Source organism: Lycorma delicatula, chromosome 6, assembly GCF_047948215.1.
Source record: "Lycorma delicatula isolate Av1 chromosome 6, ASM4794821v1, whole genome shotgun sequence".
Classification (NCBI taxonomy): domain Eukaryota; kingdom Metazoa; phylum Arthropoda; class Insecta; order Hemiptera; family Fulgoridae; genus Lycorma; species Lycorma delicatula.
Genome location: NC_134460.1, coordinates 58612603 through 58634951, shown reverse-complemented (window position 1 = coordinate 58634951; position 22349 = coordinate 58612603). Strand labels below are relative to the sequence as shown.

The 22349-nt window shown below is 27.8% G+C and overlaps 1 protein-coding gene across 2 annotated transcripts; it reads right to left on the bottom strand.

The window, feature by feature from the left end:
- Positions 1-4722: 4722 nt before the first annotated feature.
- LOC142326632 (uncharacterized) lies at positions 4723-22289 on the bottom strand. 2 transcript variants are annotated; one of them, XM_075369224.1, is made up of 3 exons: positions 22215-22289; positions 19286-19408; positions 4723-5232 (listed from the first exon to the last, which is right to left on the bottom strand). In XM_075369224.1, the coding sequence occupies exons 2-3, from the start codon at positions 19382-19384 to the stop codon at positions 4969-4971; spliced, it is 363 nt and encodes a 120-aa protein (XP_075225339.1). In that variant the 5' UTR covers positions 19385-19408; positions 22215-22289; the 3' UTR covers positions 4723-4968. The 2 variants fall into 2 exon arrangements, with proteins under 2 accessions (XP_075225339.1, XP_075225341.1); XM_075369226.1 differs by lacking the exon at positions 4723-5232 and adding an exon at positions 9858-11412.
- Positions 22290-22349: the final 60 nt, after the last annotated feature.

Sequence of the window (22349 nt, the reverse complement as noted above, 5' to 3'; positions counted from 1 at the left end):
TTAATTTATTTTAGTTAGATATTTACTGTGTATTATGAAAAGAAACAGAAATACAAAACTGTACAAAAAGTGAGTTTTACAGTAAAATAATTTTCCAAGTCTTCTATTGTTCCTGATGTAACCCGAAATAGACAAACAAACAAACTCTAATTCATTATATGAGAGCTACTGAGAGTGTAAGTTACATTTTAAACATAGTGTGAGGATTAAAGGTAATTATACTACAATTCAGCAGTATATTGGGCTCAGTAACTAGCAGTATGCATCTAGCATTAGTAGAAACATGTAGGTGTTGCAATTATTCTTTAAGTATGTGCCCTGCAAAATCCCTTTCCCCTTAGTAGGAATTACATTTGGTAATAAGATTCCTGTCATAAAAATTATAAAGTAGCTGAAATCCATCATTAACTTTGCCAAGTTTATGTGGAGTGTGTGTTTATAATTGCACGCACTCATAACACAACACACATTTTCACACAGAATATAATTAAATTAGAAAGGTTTGTGTAAGACAATGCGATTTGTTATATTTAGAAACAGGTGAACCAATCTCCATAATAAAGAGAAACTGGATGACTGGCCATCATGACTGATGAATTGTTAACAATATGATTCAAGATAATAATGAATCATTATTTCAAAACTTTTTGACCTTTTTTCACATTTCTCACCTAGTTTTTCATTAAGTGATCATATTAATCCTATGCTTTAATTTTTGTAGCCAGTAGTTCATAAACTTCTTTTACAACACAAGATACAAAGTATGGCATTGACATTAATTTTTCTTAAATATTTCATAACTGTGATGATTCTTTTTGGTTATAACTGATATTAGCACTGAGATTTGGATTTCTTATCTAAACATAAAAAATAAAATCAATGTCTAGAGTAGAACCTTAGTCACTCACTAACAAAACCAAAAAACATCACAAAGTGTAATGTCAGAAAAATCATAGCAACTGTCTTTTATAACACAAGAGTCTTGTTGGTTGTTTTCAAAGAATCTAGCACCACATTAAATTGGAAGTTCATTGAAAAACTTTAAAAGAGTAAAGAAGGGCCATTTCAAAGCATCATGTCATGATAACCTGTATTGTAGATTTCTTGTCCACCCATGTAAAAAAATATATATACTAAACTTACATACTCAAAATATAAACATTCTCCCAAAAGCCAAAATCTCACTCCTAGTGATTATCATTGCATCATCACACGATGATAAAGTAAATACTGACAGATTTGATGACATGCTTTTATCCCAGCAGTTTACAACAATGACGATAAGCTACCATCCAGTAAGGAAGATGGTTCAAATCACAGGTGATACAATTTAATATAATGGAATTCAAAATCTTATGAAACACTATGAAAAGTGCATCAACTGGCTAGAGGATGTTGAAGACTCAGGATTATTTAAATGACTTATTTCATTTTTAAATACTCATAAATGTTTACTTTTTTGTTGCTCCCATTTAAATGTTGGAACTTTAATTTATATTTAATATAGGCCTTTTAAATTTTAAGATCTTCAGCTTCAGTCGGATTCACTTGGCTCTTTACACTTCGCTTGGCTCCTTTCAGATGCACTTGGCTCCTTTCGGATGCACTTGGCTCTTTACAGTTCACACAGCACCTTTTGGGTGCACTTGGCTCGTGACAAATCAGCGAATCCACCAACAGTGTATAAGCAAACTCTTACTACATTTGTAGTAATTCTATGCCAGTCCAGTTCCAGTTCTACAATTCAGTTCTAGTTCTAATCCAGTCATTTCACTTAGAGAAATATTTGCAATTACAGTAAAACAGTTATATTTCAATCATACTCAAAAAATTAATGTTATATAATATTTCAACCACAATAAAATATTTATAATAACAAAAAACTCAAGACTTAAATTATTAAAAGAATCGACACCACTTTTCAACATACAATCATTTTTTGGTCCTCCAGGCCAGATATACGTCATAATCAGCATTTTCAAGAATGCTACATTTTTTAATCTACCAGAACTGTGGACAATTACAAAAAACATCATTCAAGAATCACCAACTTTGGTCTTCCAGCATCGCAGATATAAACTGCAACCTTTTAAAAATATTCATATACAACAAACTTCATACAACCAGGGATTGCAACAATTATATCTACAACATTATCTATCGTAATATCTTTTAATTTATTATTACATTTAATTTACATTGTCACAATTATAATCCTATACAAGGTAATATTTTCACCTTACAAATTAACTTGAGGAATCTTCTTAATTTGCTAGACAAATTTAACACCATTCAATCAGAACTTGAATTGGAATACGATGATGAGGTTTTAGAACCTGATCGTATACAAATCAAAGACAATTTGTGTACTATAGAATCCAAATTACAAAATTTTATAGATAATAGCCAAAAAAATCTAATCAAGACAGTTCAATTGTAACAATTAAACACAATTACAGCCAATTAATGTACCTGTATTAAGAGGTAATGTGTTAGAGTGACAGCACTATTTTAATATATTTATTGATTTAGTTCATATAAGAGATGACTTGACTAATATTCAAAAATTACACTACTTATATTCTTCTTTGAAGGATTAAGCTTTAGCTATAATTAAAAATTTACCACTGACAAATGAAAATTATACTATAGCAGTAGAATTGTTAAAAACACGATTTGACAACAAATAATAATTGCAGGTCATAATGTTGAGCGCAATATAAGATCAAATTCTATAAAAAGAAGAATTCATAAATAATTCATCCAAATATACTAATGAAATTTCATCATATGTGAATTCGTTTGAAGCAATGCAACTTCCTATTAAGACATGAATTTATTGTCGTTCATTTTCTAACATCAAAATTGGACTACAATACTTCAAGATTATGGACGGAAAGGTTGCCAAATCAAAGATTTCCACTTTTAAAGATTTTATAGAATTTCTAAATTCTAGATGACAACTTTTAGAAAATATTAATCCATCCACATCAAACATGCACGTCAATATAGATAATGAAACCAAGGAACAACGTCATAAAAATACAACCGATTCTTTAACCAAAAGTTTTAATTTAAATCCTAATAAGCAAGATAAAAGACATAAAATTTGTTATTATACAAAATCCAGTTCTAATTAATGTTCATTTTGTAATTAAAGTCATTACATATTTCAATGTAAGGAATTTTTTAATTTGTCCGCTGATTATTGTAAAACCTTTTTGGCAAGTAATAATTGTAGTTATAATTATTTGTGTAAGGGCCATTCTATTAATCAATATTATACAAAAGGCCTGTAAGATTTGTAGAAAGAAACTCAGTACTCATTATATGGCCAAAATTAATCATTCTAAGATAGATAGCAATAAGCCTAAAGTATAACTTATTGTTCATTTAAAAATCAACCAATTAAAAATATAATTCTGTCAGCAGCTGTTTGTAATACCAATGACAAATATTTCAGGTGTCATCCATGTAGAATCTTATTAAATTCAGGCAAATTTTTGTATGTACAACTTTGTTCGAAAATTAGATCTTAAACTTAAAAAAAATGATCTATCATTTCAGGCATAAATCTCTCAATCCAAATACAATGTAACACTTACATTACACTCTTTAAATAAGAATTTTTCATTCAAGGTGAAATGTGCTGTTTTACATGTTCTGCCTTCTTTCAACTACGTTAAAAATAGTACTTCTAATCTTAATCTTCTTCATAATATATTTTTACCAGAGGATATGTAGAAAAATAGGTGGAAGTTGTGGTTTGAAGTTGAATATAATAAAACATAGTAACGGTTTTGCAATTTTTTATACCCTCGTATCCCCTCTCATGGCTTTGTCTGCACTATGTGTATATAGAACTTCAAAATATGGAAATAATTTTTTACTAGTTATGTGTGGACTGTTGCACTTGTAGTTATCACTGTTCACAACTTACCGGATAAAATAGATTTATTTGGATGAAAAACAACTTTTCAATAGTTAAATATGTATAATGGTTGTCATTCTTCTTTAATTTTATTAGCAAACTAATTTGTTTTTATGTATATTACGATAATACAAATTGTTCTTTCATAGACAGAGTTTAATTTAGACAATAAAATTAGATTTATTAAAAAATGTTCTGGATTATTTATTTATAATTTTTTTTTATTCATGGCTAATACTGAGTGAGTGAGACTGACAATGAGGTAGAAAACAGTTGAGATGAAATAGTGACTCACTCTCATAACAGGGTAAGGAACAAAACAGTTGTACACAAATTTTGAACTTTAATTCTTAATAATTTTTGAACTAAGGATGCTATTAGAGTCAGGCAAATTGCACTTTGTAGCGAATTTTATAGGATTTTAGAAAATCACCACTTCGGTCAATCTCCTCACCATTCTCAAGATATTCATAAAAAACCCTAAAGCTGTGCTTAAAATTTTGCATAAGTGGTTGGTTGGAAGGGGTGTGGGAGTAGTTTTTTCAAAATGTATGTGGATAAAAATTTCCCTCTTGTTTGGTACTGTTGTGCAATATTTCATCATGACTTGGAATAAGGCTGTGGATCTGTAAAAAAGGCAAATGGACATACAAAAATTTTTCTTTAAATCTATAAAAAAATTAAACATTAAATCATTTCCTAGGTGACCCTCAAATAATAGTATAAATTTCAGTCAGTGCTAATTACTGTCTTTTTAAAGATTGTAAGGTTTAGTAATTAATAGAACCAAATATGATTTTAGTTGTAGGATTTTACTTACTGAAAAATAAATACATAAACATGAACAAAATAAAATTTATAACATTTAACTTAATATATACCCTCATTAAACATTCCATCCTGATACAATTATATTTCATAACTATTGTTGAACATTATAACATTAATATCAATATGACTTTAGACTTACAAATATATCTTCTTCTATATCTTCCTAAAATGTAGTTATGATAAAACCATTTAACCAATAAAGTCATTTATTTAGGCCACATACTGCGAAAAAAATTTTGCATACGATCTGCTATCTTACTACCTGCATTACCACCATTACCATCTTCTCCATTACCAGCTTCTCCATCACCACCTTCCCCATTACCAGCTTCTCCATCACCACCTTCTCCATTACCACCTTCTCCATCACTTCGCCGTTTCCTATCATGTACTTTTTCAACATTATCTAAAATTCTGTAAGGTTCCACTGAACGTATAAATCTATTTCTTTCTATTTCACCTCTAAGTGCCTGAAACATAAACAACTTTTATTAGTTAAATCACCACTTAAAATTAAAAACTGAAGTTTTAAATTAATTTTTTAAATAAATTCTTAATGATTCCTTGATCCTTGACTTTTTTTTGTACTTCATAAGAAAAATTAGGCTATTAAAAATTCATGCAAGGCTAATGAAAAAAAAAGTTTGACCAAAAGTAAAAATGTTTGTACAGCTGTACCACAAAGAAATGGAGAAACTTTCAGTGCATGCTCTAACTGGTGAAAGTATTGAAAAAGCTCATCTAAACATATTTATGGAAATGCTTTGTTTTCAAGTTATGGCTAGCGAAAGATTTCAACCAAATTTCAACTCTTCTTATAAAAAGAAACACTACTGTAATTTTGAGATCCAAATTAAGGAGTAAAGTTGGTGGTTTCTTATGTAATTTGATGTGAGAAATAGGATAAAACAGGTCCCAGAATTGTAACTCCAGTATCTTTTAAGATATCTGATGTGAAACACAAAGTTGGTGTCAAAAAACAAGTTTTTTTAGGTTTGTAGTATAATAGCTTTGTTAAATGACTTATAAATGCAGAAGAATTAGTAACAAAACTTGTAAAGAATTAAATTTTATGAAAATTAATGTGAATACAGTCAATAAACAAATCAGACAGAAAATTGTATTATTTATTTTAGGAAACAGGAAATATGAAAACTATGTTTTTTTGGTTAATAAATTGTTAGGAAACTACAAACATTTAGGATGTAGGATATCAATAAAAATTCATTTCCTACACTCCCACCTAATCTTTTTTCTGAAAATTTGGGCTTTGTGAACAATGAGCAAGGAGAGTGTTTCCATCAGGATATTCTGACCATGGAGCATTGGTATCAAGAAAGATGGGATCCAAAAATTATGGGCAAGTACTGTTGGTTTTGTTTAGAGAAACTGATCAAATATTATACAAGTGAAAAAGTTTGCCAACATATTTCAAAAATTAAAGGCAAGACAATTCCAATGAGTAAAATTTTTAAAAACCTCTTATTTTGAAACCTCTTATTAATGTATTTCAATTTAACTGTGTTTGAATAAATAAAAATTAATTGATTTAAATGAATTTTAAATGAATACATAATTTTTTTTTTAAATATTGATTTTACTGATTATACATTTATTGATAAGTAAATCATAAGCATCTAAAAAACATGTGACCTATTACACAAATTCTGATAACATTTTTGAATTCAGCATCCAAAAATCAGTTAAAATCACCTTTTACAATTCCAGGTAGATGAAAAATTATTTGTTTTTTTGACTAATGTAATCTAAGGCAATTATCTAGTTCTTTTATAAAATGCTGATTATAACAAAAATTGGTCTGCATTTTTCCAAAACGGACAGTATATTTTCAATTTTAAATGAGGTTGAAAAAGCATTCCTCATCAAATAAAGATTGCAAGATATTCTATACAATCAGAAGAAAAATTATCTTTCATTAAGGAGTATGGAATTTTATACATTCAGATAAAGATTAAAAAAAAGTCTTTATAAGAGCTAAAATTTAACAGTACATTCATCTAACTGAAATATGTAGGAGGTATACTATCCATGTAACAAGATTAGTTTATTGTTATTGGTATAAAACCTTATCATCCAATTTGGTTAATAAAAAATATGATCAATAAGTAGACTTGTTAAGTTTGTGAAGCTACAATTTTAAGCAGAAATTGCATTATATTGCCTTTCATTCCTTACTAATTGCCAGTTTTCATTTGCTTTCTTAATGATTTGGTGAACAAAATTTGGAGAAAAAAGAGACTGTTTTTATAGAATTACTTCATGTGATTCTAGATCAAAAGTAATCCTATATCATTTGTTTTAATAATTTATTTTTAAGGCATTTCTTAAGATAATTTTATAATCACCACATAAGCTTGAAGTTTGTGCGTGAGATATGGAAATGTAGCATATGAAAAATTCCATGAATGACCAGGATGTAATCATAATAAATCTTCCTTACTATATCAGATGTCATGGGAAATGATAATTTGCTGGCTATTATTGTATTAATTTATAATACAATATATATCTATTTTTTATGAAAGATTCAGATTATTCTGGTAACACTGATAAATTTTGCAGAATTCAATTTTGGTTTCTATCAAATCCTAAGTACTGAAAAATAGTTTCACAGCTTTTTATCACTCATGTAATTGATTCACAAACAAATCTAGAGTTTTAGCACACTTAACTCACAGATGTTTTAGTATAAGTTTTATAAGTTTCTGATAAAACTTAAGTTTTTTCCACCCTTTCTAAGTTAAGTTAGCTTAGAGTCAAAAATTGGATCTAGTTAAATAAATGAAATTATTAAAAACCTCCTCAGTGTTTAACAATACAAAGCTTCTAAGATGATTAGAAGAGACATATGTAAATAAATAGTTTAATGATATACAATGTCAAGATGTGAAAAGAACTGGCAAAATTAGTTTTATGCTGCAGAAATGAGGCAAGATTGAAGGACATAATAAAGAATAATACAATAACAAAAAATTAAATACAGTAACAAGTTGGGAAATTATAAAACATTAAAGAAGTAAGTTTAAGTTGTATGAATATGTAATAAGAAAAACGGACTATCTCAGAAGAGTTTTTTGGGAATTTACTAGCAAGAAAAGAGACCAAATGATAAACAATAAAAATTGATTGTAGAATAGAAATAATTGTTGAACATACTTCTAGGAAAGACCACCCTAATTTGATGAAGTTCTTTGTGTGTGGGTTGATCATCTCATTCTTGAGTTCTTTTTGTTATTCTTTAGCTTTTCTTTTTTGATTAAGTGCCATGAGAATTAAATCTGCTGACATCCTAGCTTCATTAATGGAACCATGTCACAGATGATGACACCTTCTGTTAGTCAGGAGTTACTTAGAGCTCTGTCAGGTGTAAGATTAATTTGAGATATGTATATCAAAATGTCTAAATTCAGTTCGCTGTTAAGGGATTCGCTGAAATGCTTTAGTGTTAAGCAAAGAGATCACCTGCTCCTATTAAAATCCAGTACTCTGATTGTCAGAGAAATTCTCTCTAAAATGGTGTGTACAACATTCTCTAGGCCACTAGTGCAATTCTTTTTTTCTGAATTTTATTTCAAAGATGCTAGCAAAGATGTGTTTCTAACAAAGATTATTTATAAATTTAAATATTATTCATGAATTTCATTATAATTTAACATAAACAGAAAAATAAGTCATTTATTCTTTTCTTCAACAAAAAATGAAAAGAATGGTAAAAAATATGAGAAGGAAAATTCACATATTGACATTTAATGACTCACTTGTTGCTGCCAAATGACAATGAAGAACGATAATTGAAACAGACATCTGTTTAAAAGATATGGAACAGTTTAATTAAAAGTCCAAAAAGCAGTACAAAACAAGTATTTTGCAGATCAAAAAGGTGCTGGAAGACCAAGGAAACACATGAATTTTTGAAAATGGAATGAATCGACCTTGGATGAGTACCAAAATAATGTAAAGATCAACAATAATGTAAGTATCAATAATGTAATGTAAAAACAATAAATTAATATTTTAAACAACAATTTTCTCAAAAATGAAATTATTGAACAAATTCTGCCAAAAAAAGAACAGAAACATCAGTATACTGAATACTTTCATTAAATTTGAATTATAAAATCTAATTAAAAATTTGTAAAAGAAAAATAAAATAAAAAACAATCATTGTAAGTTATTTAGCGAAAAAATCATAGTATTTATTTTATTATTTTAAAATAGGATCTACGGTCAGGAACCTACAGAGTAAGTAAAATGTCTGAACATCAATTTAATATTTTAATAATTTTAATTAATTATTCCATTTTAAGTACAGTAATATAAATTATCATTTACAAAAATGTCAAATCAGTAATATCAAAAATAAAAATAAAAATGTTACACTCCGATAAAAAAATTATTGTTCTAGATTTTTCATTTATATATGTAGTAATTACAAGTCTAATTCACACTATATTGAAATTAGTTTTATTATACTGAAATATTTATTAAATTGAATTACCATAAACTATTTTTAAGAATATATTTTTTTTACAAGAAAATTAAATTAACATGATTAGCAAAAGAAAAATAATAAAGTGATAAAATAAAAAGACAAAACAAATTTTTAATAAGAATTTTTCTGCATCATAATAATCTTAATTAGATACAAATCATTAACGAGGTTCACATAAAACACATATGAATCGGTTAGTTACTTCATTTCAAATAATAAAACCAAGTGAACAAGTATAATTCATTAAATAGTATTATCTCAATTAAAATATATAATAAAATTAATAAATAATTAAATATCTAACTTTCAAACTAATTCAATCACTTCTTCCAAAGGATTTTTTTAAAGCTAATCAGTTGTAACTTTTTCAGTGGAATTACATCCATCAAGCAAGGTGATGTCAGTTAGCTTTGTAAAGTCCATTGGAAGAAGTTCCGTTATTTTCAGTTGTTTAATGATTTAATTGTAAACTTTTATCATGTTTCATTATGTTGTTTAATGAATTTTAAATATGTAAGTAAGAGGTTATTTATTTTGCAGAGAATAAAGATAGTGTAAAAGAAATTAATTAAACAAGTGAAATCTTTTCAAATGGCATAAAATACCTTTTATTTTTTTACAATAGTTAAATTTAAACTTATTAATTTTTATTATTTTATTATATTTTTTTTAAGATTAATTTCATATTGATACTATGTAACCAAATCAAAGTAAAGCATGATGATAAAAAATATAATTTTTTACCAATTAAAGATAGCCAAATAAAAATTTCTACCAATTGTTTTTATGCTTCACCAGACCTTCATGACATAACCATGGCATATAGTATTAAAAGCAGCAGATTACATTTAGTGAAAACAACAAGAAACTAATACCAGATTTTTTATTCCCAAATCTTAAATCCATGTAATCTCAAGATGTTTTAACAAGATGGTAATCTCAGTTTGTTAAGTATCTTGGAAAAAATATTACCTCCTATTCAGATTTTTGGGGATGGATGGAAAAGTAAGAAAAAATCCATCTACTCCTGAGAGTTAAGATATAACAATAACAGTGAGAATTTTACTTTCTCATCACATTATTCATACATGTAAATAAATTTACTCATCAATGTGAAACAAAATTAAAAGAAAGGAAAAGATAAGGGTGAAAAACAAGAAAAAGAGTGAATTGTTGAATTGTAATAGACATGTAGATGTGAGCAATTACATAAAAAAACAATGAGTAAGTAATCTAATTAAAAACTAATTACTACAAGTTACAGGAGAATTCAAAGGCCCATTATTATCCTGAGATAAATTTTATTTACAGTAGATTGATTAATCATATCCTACTTTTTAAATACTTCAAAATGTGCTTTCAGAATATCTTTTCAGGGCTGTAATCCACTCCTGACATCAGTTGAATTGCAAATGGTGATGCTGTTAATGATCCTCAGAGAATCTATGAAATTTATTAAAATATTACATTAATGGGATTAATTTTGTTAATGTTGTTAAAGTGGTTTGGGATACCCAAATTTAATATTAAGTGAAATAGTATATTTGATTTTGACTTTGTTTAATATATATATTTTTGTAAAATTTAAAGTATTTATACAATCCATGACATTCGTGGATCTTTAGTTTTATGTTTTTGAATGCTGCCTGTAAAATTTTGATGTTACTATTAATGTATTTTAATATATAGTATGAATACAGCTGTCTTTTAGTTCATTAATAATTTAAATTGTGTGCGTTATGTAACTTTCATATGTTATTTCATGTCATAATAAATCACTGAGGCCCTAAAATACTTTTTATTTTATGGCTTACTACTGCCACTAAAATTTATTTTAATATTCTTTTATTGTCTAAAAGAATAATAAACCACCTAAAGAAAACCATTCAGATTGTTATATAACTGTGGCAATCAATGAGAAAATATTTTTTAAATCATTGAAAGTTAGTGTTGACAAATTTATTGAACTAAAAAAAGTTGTTAAAACAATCCGTATAAGTTTAAACAGAAAAATAAAATTGTTCAATTGTCGACGTAATCTTAAATTATTTCTATTACTATTATAATCTTTAATTGGATCAATATTAGATTCTTGTTTAGAGTGTAAGATTTCTCCATTGATGTTATACATGAGTTCCTGAAACACATGATTTTTTTTTAACTCAATACACTATAAAGAATGATTAATATTTATAAATCTTTTAAAAACTATCATAATTTTCAAATAGGTTAAAAAAAATCCTGAATTCATCCATGTATAAAGAACACATTACTCCTTTTCAAAATCTAACTTCTACATAAAATTTATGAATTTATTCAATTTAAGGTACTAATAAATGCGATCAAAATAAAATTTCCAAAAGAATTAACGATCAACATAACTGAATAGGCACAATTTAGATTGAATATACTTATATTATTTTATTAAATATTTAAGAAATTCCTAACATTTTTAAAATATGCATCACTGAAAAATATTCTGATAATTAGTTTTGAAAGGCCTTTGTAAAAAAAAATTCCAATTTATTTAAAAACAAATTGTTAAATTTTCAGTTATTTTAAACCCAAATACTTTATTTATGTTTCGTGATCAATAGAAAAACTGTAATCATTTTTCAAAATAAAGAATGTAAAATAAGGGCAAAATGTTGTTCTAATTTATTGATCTATGTAATTAATAAACTAATTAATGTTCATTATTTTAAAATTTGTAAAATTATCTTTAAGAACTAACAAATAGATATTAATTATTTTAAACACATTTAACATGAATAAATGGTAGATATCAGTAAAGTTTTTGAACCACTAATGTCAGTTTCTCTTTTAGTAATAAAATATTTAAGTATGTGTATTGCACATATATTTTTATCTTTAGATGTTTATAATAAAAATTAAGCTTAAAAGACAGTATATAATTTGAAAAAAAAAGTTAATTTGGAATTTCTCTTGAATCTTAATCGGATTCTAACAGATAAATATTTTCCCTCTTTCACTGCAGGTTTAAAAGAATCCTACTAGTGTATTCTTTAAATATACCATCAACAGATCATCTGATCTGTTGTAAATTGAAATCGTATCTTCTGAAGTTAAAATCCAAGCCATATCTTCAACTTTTTTCCAGTTATTTATCAGGTTTTCTTTTTTAATTTTAAATTTGCGGAATTTTATGTACAATAGAATGTTTTGCCAAAGGCTTCTATATAAGGAAAAACTAGTTTTTCCCACAAATTACCTTAATATTTATTTACAACTTTCTCCTAAATCAAAAGAGATAATTCTGTGGCTGGTGTAAGAACTCCAGATCAAACCTCATTTAAGGGACTGCTTTGTGAAAGAAATCACTAATATATTCCTACGTTCTTCAATTTTTTGACTCTAAACTGCACTGTAGATCTGAGTTTGATTCTAATTTGGTTAAAAATGTTGGCCTGATAATTATTTATCCTTATTCATCTTCATTATTGCATTCTTCATTAAAGGATCATATATTTTCCATTTATTATTATACATCCCTTCACCAAGCATGATCTACATAACTTTCATAATTAACAAATACTGATTGGAGAGGAATGAGTAAACTATTTTAGCAACTTTTATCATACAACCTTTACTCATACTAATGGTAATTACTAATTTAATTAGTAATTTATGATCAAAAACATTTTTTTTAAATTTTAAAGTAAAAACTGTAATATTTAAAGTAAATAATATCAGTTAATTTAGCCATTTAATTTGTTATTATGTTGTTAATTATTAGTTATTGTTTAATAATATCAATATTACAGCACTGTTTAAAGTTTGTTATTGTATGCATTATGAATGTAAAATGCAATAAAATCGTTCATGCAGCACACTTTAATACGATTTTTCCGTCATTGCAACTTTGAACCCTTATAACTTGATAATGAAGGCTTTATCAGCAAAACAGGTTTCACCATTGTTTTTCTTGTGAAATTTTAAATTAAAATCATGTCATACGTCCACCTTCCTACTTAAAAAATTAATTCTGATTCAATATGGCGGACCCACGAAGGTGAACAAAAATTAAAAACCCTAAATAATGCAGATTTTTTTAAAATATGTAGAACCCCATTTCTTTCTGCCTTTAAATACCTCTCATATATTCGATATAAAACCATTTTCATACTTAAATATTTCCCGGTGTATATATACATATATATATATTCGTGCACGCACATGCACCTGGCACACCATAAATGCAAACTACAAAGGAAACCTTTCTTTGCAACCATCTTATACAATCAACAGTACACTGCCTTAAATGTCAAGCAGCTTATGGCCAGCAATAAGTATTAACCAATTATTCTCTCAAATTGTCTTCAACTGATGTTTCACAATGCAGGCAAATCAAAATGAGCGGCATGATTCATGAAAAATCACTAATTGCATTTTGATCTAAGTTAATTTTTTTTAATTCCAGTTTCAGTTTTAACATATGAACTTCAACCAAATTTGCACACATCGGAAGAGAAATAAACTGTCTTAACATACATATTATGATTTGAAAGGTTAGAAACTAAGTTTGTTCAATTTTACAACTTCCTGGAATTCAAATGTTGGTGACAAAGTAGTTGATATATGATAGTATATGTAATCTATTTTCTGAATGGAATATTGAAGATTACAGTTAAAACTTTGTTTACTTATTAAAATTATATGGAATATTACAAGCAAAATGGCAATCTACACTTCATCAATGGTGAAGGTAGGAGGCAAAAACAGGTGCGAAATAGGTAAGTATCTGATGCTGCGCAATAAGAATCCACAAAAAAAGCTCAGTTATGTAGTAATCTACAACCATAGTCAATATAACAGTTAACACATTACTCGGTTGATGCTTGCTTATTGGAAACTGTGGTGGGTATTTTTTTCTGTGATATCTTTTATTTGTGGTGAAAACATGAAAGAGTTCATTTGAAGTTAAGTATCAAAAGCAAGCTAAGAAGAGAAGAAAGAATCTTAACTGTTCACAAGAAAGACGTTTCAGTAAAATGAAGTTGATAAAAACGTTTATTTCCAAAACACTGTATACCAACAAAGACTTACAAATGTAAGTGACAGAAGAGATTGTCCCGAACCAAACAACTTTTCCCCACACAACCAATGATGGAGTTACCTGAGAAATGATACTGACATAATTCAGCATGTTTTCCGTTTAGAACTCTGAAACACTCAACGGCAAACAGCCCTTGCATTGCGGAAGGTGCCTAGCAATTCAGTTGTAGGCCTCTGATTAAAATTATGTAAAGCCCTATGACAATTCCTTAGTGCACTCCATAGTCTTCATCCCACCAAGGAACAGCAGGCTTTCCAGTTGTTAATGGGATAAATTTATTTGCGCTATCAAGTATCAAGAATCTGCATGACTAATGTGACTTCCTTCAGGAAAACAGGCACTCCTTCATGACCCTACCCTCAGTTGGATAGTGGCATCTCTCACAGACATAGCAGCAAAAACATGTTTCATCCTGGTGACAGAGGTGAGTTTCCTGCAGACACAGTATCAAGAGATTTTCTTCTTTAAGCAAGATTTCAATGTCCTCCAGGTGAGAACCGAGACCACAAACATTCCACTGATAATATTTGTACACTTAAGAAGTACTTTTTTCTGTTATATATAAAAACTCTATCTGTAAATTACTTATCAAATACTATGTAGTTTTTCTTTTTTGATTTTATGACTTTTAAGAAGTGCTTTGCTTCTTCGGGTACTTTATCTATTACCACACCCTTGTAGAAACCTTGGTGACCAGGTGATGATGTTTTTATAGACCCCATCAATGCTGCAATAGCAGCCTTGAGGAACTTTATTTGGTCTGATAAAGCTTCTACCATTTTAGTTAGCTCTTTGCATGATGTGCATTCTTTCCCTTTTTGTATATTGTTAGAGAAAGTCTGGACAAAACTAACACCAGGTTGTACAGGATTCCTCCTGCTGAGAGATTTTCTCTATTTCCAATGAGCCACATGATAGGACACTTTATGCTCAGTACATATTATTAATATAGCCTTTTCTTCTTTATAAAGAGGGAATTCTCGAAACTTTGCTGAGTGTACACCTTTAAAATTAACACATTTTTCTATTTCAGTACTGTGTTTCAGCAGCAACACACACAAGCATTTTCCGTCTTGAACAATCTTTGTTATGACCCAAACCTTGACATTGAAAACAGTGTCCTTGGGTTTGGTATATAAAGTTACACACAGACAGGTAGCCAGTTCTTATTTTCTCAGGAATACATGGGGCAGAAAAGGTTAGAATAAGTGAACATGTTGGCATACCAACACCATTCTCCTTCCTCACAATTCTCTGCACAGATGTCACTGACTGCAGTAATAGCTCTTCTGATATTTCAGTTAAGTCAACATCAACCAAGTCACAACAAAAGATAACTCTCTTGCTAAATGTAATGTCTTATGGGTCTGCACTATTAACCCATCTTTTCCTATATTCTTAAGGGCTAGAAGTTTTTGACATTGCTCTTCACGTTATACTTCAGTCAACAGGATGCCACTTCTAAGATTCTTAATAGATTTCGGAGACCCACATGCTGTTACGACACACTTATCTATCAGGAAGGAAGAAACCTGAGTAAAAGATTTACCTTCTTCATTGCACTTCACTAGAGAAACCTTGTACATGAAAATTTAACACCCTCTAATGTTTTTGTTTCACTAGACAAATCAGTGACTGAAAAAATGGGTTAAAGTCTCTTTAAACTACCCACTTTGGTGGTTTTTTCAAGTGGATCAACAGCCACCGAAATATTAATTAGGACTGACATACAGTTTCCATGAGTATCAGTGATATAACAGCCATAGCAATATAGCACCCACGTATTGGAGCTAGGACTTCATACAACTGTGTTCACCAGGTGCCCAGAGGACATAGTTTGAGACTCGCTATATAGAGCCATCCACCCTTCAGCATGATAGTTTCCACTTCGGGTTATGGTTGCGTTTCATATAGTGTCACAACACCACTGAGTGTAAGTGTAAAAATGGACTGTTGTAATGCTGAGTAAGGATATGTATATTAATTTGTGTAGTGTTTGTGGTGAGGTGTACGTGTATGGTGTAAAAGGTTAAGCTGTTCAGTGTGTAGTGGGAAGAAAAGCTAGGCTAGGGCCATGGGGACGCCAATCCCCAAAGCGTCGTAGGGACGCTTATCCCTGTCTCAAGAGGGAGTAAGACTCCCTCCCGAGACATCACTGACTGGAAACTGTGAATGACTGACTTCCACTACACCCCTATTTATCTTCTTATTTTCTTCTATTATTTTTTTGACTGAGGAAACATGGTCCTGTTATATCCCAATTTTTTGGTTGTTTGTTTATTATATTTATGTATTTTAGTTTAGTTATCTACCTTTTTTTTTAACTCTGTGTATAAACTGTGATGTCAAATTCGAACCGATGTGCCTTCTCCTTGTAAGATTAAAATATTTCATTAATTAAGGTTTTATTTGGCTACAACTTTTTTATTTACGCAATTTACCTGTGGTGGCCACTTTTGTTATGGTGCTTGTACCTAATTTTGTGATTGAAAGGGTTTACGGAAAAAATCATTGGAAGGATGAAAAAAAAAAGCAATTTATTCATATTTTCAAAATGTAAAAGATTGGTTCAGTGATTTATTTACCTAGTTCGTTTCTTTCTACTTGAAAATTACAAATAAAGTTGAACATGAAAAACAGTATCTCAAAAATCATGAAAAACCTGTTAAAAGCGATACCATTTTGACTCACTAAATAAGTGCTCCAAGGGAGCTTCTTGTCTTCTTTGCACTTTATATTTTTTATATCTAGCCCCTATGTTGTTGAAGTTGACGTTTTCAATATTTTTAAAATGGATTTTTTTTTAATTATTAATGATAGTTCATAATTTGATGATAACTTAACCAATACGACTAAACTTATACAATTTTGATTCAAAAATGCTTATAAAACTTACCCAAACTGAGATTTCAATGAATAGCCTACATCTTTTTTCGACAATTCATTTTTATTTTTATATAGGTTTATTTTTGTAAACACTATCGAAGAAAAAAAAATTTTAACAAAATTTTAATTATTCTTCAATGAAATAGCGTGTTTCTGTAGCAATGAGTTTTTTATTTAGTGTAGTTAACCAGCAGCTGTGATATCTCTTCTGATAATTCTCTTCTAAGAAAAAATACTTTTGAAACAGTTAACACAAAGAGACTTTTCAGGAACTAAATTTAAATTTGAAAAAATGTGTCTTTAAGACCTTGCTCTAATGTTATTTGTCTTCAGTTTTTCTTTACTAGTTTATTATGAGTTCTCAAAGGGTCACAACAGAACTGTTTCATGACACTCTTTATTCACATAAATTTCTATGGAACATTGTTATATGTAAAATTACTTGAAAATAATATAAAAATTTAACCAATTTTAAAATTTGTAAATGTAATATTATTAAATAAAACTTACAAATAAGTTTTATTTAATAAACACTTCCAAACACAAGATGAAATTTGAGACATTCAGTAAAGATGTAAACAGGTTACTGACTAATGTCAGACAGACCAGTCTGTAAGTTTAAAGCTAAATGAAGCAACAAGAATAAGTAAGCATGTTGTAAAATGGATTTTCCTGACAACTGGAAATAACTTCAAGCGGTTGTTATAACATGAGCACTGCAGTTGAATGGTTCAAACAAGTCTATTTCAACTATAGTAATAAGTATAAAAATATTAAAGTGTCAAGCAGACAAGAAACCCTCTTGGAGCACTTATTTAGTGAGTCAAAATGGTATGGTTTTTAACAAGTTTTTCATGATTTTGAGAGGTTGTAACTTTTTTATTAGTATAATAAACAAATTTTTCTATTATTTGCCATAAACATCTACAAAAACACTGTAAGTTGTGTAAATTTGAGATTTTTAACATCAGCCCCATCAGAGTTATTTGAAGCCAAAATTTGAATTTAAAAAAAAAATTAGTTTTCAAAAATTCATAAAAATTTAGGGATAACTGTATCACCATTAATATTATTTATGGTAAAATTACTAACATATACCTACGTATAAAAAAATAATTCAAACTATGTATGCCATTCCAATTTGAAAAATATTAGCGAAAGTGAAATTTTACTGTTTTTCATGTTCAATTTTATTGGTAATTTTCTCATAGAAAGAATAGAGATAGGTAAATAAATTACAGAACCACCTTGAGAAAATATGAATAAATTGCTTTTTGTTTCATCCTTTAAGGACCAATAGTGTTTTAGTTATGATTTTTTCTATAAACCCTTACAATCACAAAAATAGGTGTGCGCACCATAACAAAAATGGCGCCACAGGTAAACTGCTTAAATAAAAAGTTTAAAAATAATAGTTTTACGGTGCTAAAACATGTAGGAAACAGTCTACATGTGGGTAAATTTTTTTTTTTGAATTGGTCAAGTAACCATCCTTGGGTCACTTCAAATGGATTGACCCAGACATGAATATTCAAAATAATGAACGAAATAATCAAGAATCCTTCATTTCATTATTCAAGTCTCCTTCCAAGCATTAGTGTTGTACATGTATGTATGAAATGTGGATGTATTTACTGATGTGCATGTATGTATGAAATGTGGATGTATTTACTGAGCATCAAAATATGGGGTTTAATGGGAGGGAGGAAAGCTGATGAGAGAACTTTGTGCCAAGTGAAGCAGAGGTTAGCAGCAACAATGAAAATTTTCAGTTTAATTTGAAAGCAAACCAATAAAAAACTGAATATGTTTTTAAAATATTAAAAAATATCTTTTCTCCTAATTTTAATAGAAGAAAAACTGAATTAAAACTTAAAATTTAGGAGTCTAATTTTTTCTGAAAGTCTAATTAAAGTCTTACCAACCCACATGTTTTTGTCAATGTGACACAAACTTGAAGTTGATTAGATTCCGCTAATATTTTTTGTCTTAATAAAAAGTTAATTGCTTCTTAAGAGTGGTTTATGAATAGAGTTTTGAAACTCACCTGATCATCTTCAATGATACTTGGTTTATTAGGTCTGCTTTCTACCACAACAACCAAAGAAATTAAAGCCACAGTAATTATAATCTTCAAATTAGCCATATTGTTTGTATCTAGGCTTCCTTTCTGTAAAAAAGTAGATGAAAAATTAAATGATTATATAAAAAAACAGACAAACTCAGACATGATTTTCTTTATTACAGTTGCTACAACAAAAAAAACATATTTACAATTTATTATGTTTAAAAGTCTTATTTGTCAATTTCAGAACTTTCTGGTTTACAAACACCAATAGTACCACAAAATAGCTTATAACTATTGTCAAATAAGCTGGCACAAAAAGCTACTAGCATTCAGCAAACATTTGGCACGGTACTAGGCCGACTGAAAACATTGTCAGTTTAATATACATGATATTTATAACTAAAAATTCATACGATGTTATTTATTTAAAACTAGTTTAGTATCCCAATTAATATTATTATTTTAAAGTACTTTAAATAATTATTCTTTCTATTCATTTTATTGCTGTAGCTCACAAATTCCGAAGTTGCTGTCGTCGGTATGTTCTAAAGAGCTCGTGTCCGATTCTGAATTCACATTTATCACAAAATTGTCGATGTGCACATGATATAAATGTTCATCTTCAATGTATCTTTTTTCAATGTTGACAGCATGCTCGCAAACATTGCTTCACTCAGCTTCAGATACTTCTTTATGAAATTTCTCTTCAGCTAACTTATGAACGTCTGACAAGTTAAGTCTTTTAGCTACCTGCCCCTTTACTTGACTCCAAATCATTTCAATGACATTGAGTCAGGGTGATAAGGTAAAAGTGTGTGACGATAATTGTTGAACTGTTTTAACAAACATAACAAATCTGTTTTACTTGCAACAGCTGTAGTTAACATCAAGGATAACTTATCACTTGTTAATTGATATTTTAAGTTAAAAATTTTTTAAAGAAATTAAATTTTATTAAAACATTTAAATTTAATTTATCATACTTTAAACAAAATTTACAAAACTTATTTAAACTAAAAATTTTGAATTATAAAATCAAAACCAGATGTAAAATATTAAAAAAAAAGTTTAAATATTATAAAGATTAATTAAATAAAATTGATATTAAAATTAATTTAAATTAAGCTAAAAAATTAAAATGTATCGATTTTTTACAAATGTTCATAATGTGACATCAAATTAAAATTAAAAAACTTTTTAAAATAAATCAAAAACTTAAGTAAAATTATCTGCTAACTATTTCACTGAATTTACTTTATTAACCAGGTTGGACTGCATCCTTTATAACATTGTCTTCATACTCTGTCTGAAGGCTGATCACATTAAATTTTATCCTTATATATATTGCATTTTTTAATTTCTAATATTTTTAAATTTGTCTGAATCTGATATTGTGTGCTTATTTTTAATGAAATGATCTAATATATTTGAAAAACCCAGCTTACCTTTTTTATAACTTCTAAAATGTTCCATGAATCTGGTTTTAAAAGATCTAATGATCTTACCAGTATAAATAGAGAATTTTTAATTTATTTGTTTATATTGTCGTCAGTACACGTATGTAAAAAATTGATACATTTCAATTTTTTAAATTAATTTTAATATCAAATTTAATTAATTAATCTTGATAACTTTTAAACTTTTTTTTTATTTTACATCTTGTTTTGATTTATAATTTAAAATTTTGAATTTAAATAAAATTTTTTAATTTAATTTAAAAGATTTTAATAAAATTTAATTAGTTTAAAAAATTTTTAAGAATACATAAATTAATAAGCAATACGATATATACAGTGAGTTTATGATGAGTTTTGAAATATATATATAAATGTAATGCAGCTGATCATGCAAATTAAGTTCGTGAAAATGCTTCTGCTTATGTAATGAAATAAGTAATCCTATTTCAATTATTCTGTACTTGGGTTAATCTATAAAATGAAAATTAAATACAATATATATTTATTTCATCATATTCATATTTTTAATTATGTAGGTCAGTTCAGAAGTTTTTTGTTAGCTGATCCAAGTTAAGTTAAAAAAATTAATTTCCTTAAAAGTTACATGTTAATTTTTAAAAAAGTAAATAAGTTACTTTAGATTGATATATTTTTCTTCCTTTATGAATTCTATTTCAATAATTTTCAAATTGCAAAATCTACTATTCAATTTATTTGTATTTTTTTTACATACTAGTTTCTCAGTTATCTACTAATGATAATTTGTTAAAGTGATTATCTACTTTTAAAATTCAGAAATTTTACTGGCAAATGATTTCTGAGCACTTTTTCAATTTATTCAAAATAACAGTTCAAGAATTTAAATACTTACCATTTAATAGGAAATCTATTTTAAAATAAATATATTTGTCAAAAATAAACATGTAAATTAATTCTTTATTATTAACTAATGCATTTTGGGTTTACCCAATTGAATACTTCATTATTCAGTTTTTGCAAATGTGTGTGCGGGGGGGGGGGGGGGTCATGCACGAGTGTACATAGCATATGCATACATTGTAGATTTTCATTTAATCTAGATAACTTTAAATTCTAACAGAGTAATTCAATTGCAAATTTAAATTTCATTTTTTAAACATTTAAATAAGATTCAAAATTTTGTTAACAAAACGAACCGTAGAAATTTGCCTTCTTTATTCAACGTAAAAACGTAGAAATTACTTTTAATTTTTATCAAATAAAAAATATAGTAGTCTGTTCATGTAGAAGGAATCAAAACCCTAATTTAAATATTAGCAAGATTAGAATATAAACATCTATTTAAAATAAGCAGCACATTTTTGGTTTTATAATCAGTAATAACAATTAAAATAATTTTTAGATACTGGTACTCTAAAAAATAATTTTTAAATCTAAGCTTAATACATTTAAGTAAATGAACATAAACTTACCAGAGTTTTCAAAACTGAACACCAAGCAATGTATAACGATAATTTGCACTATATATACATATTATAATAGTGTGCTTTATCTCTTTTTCTAACACAAGCATAATTTCCAAGTTCTTAAATATTAACAATAATTAA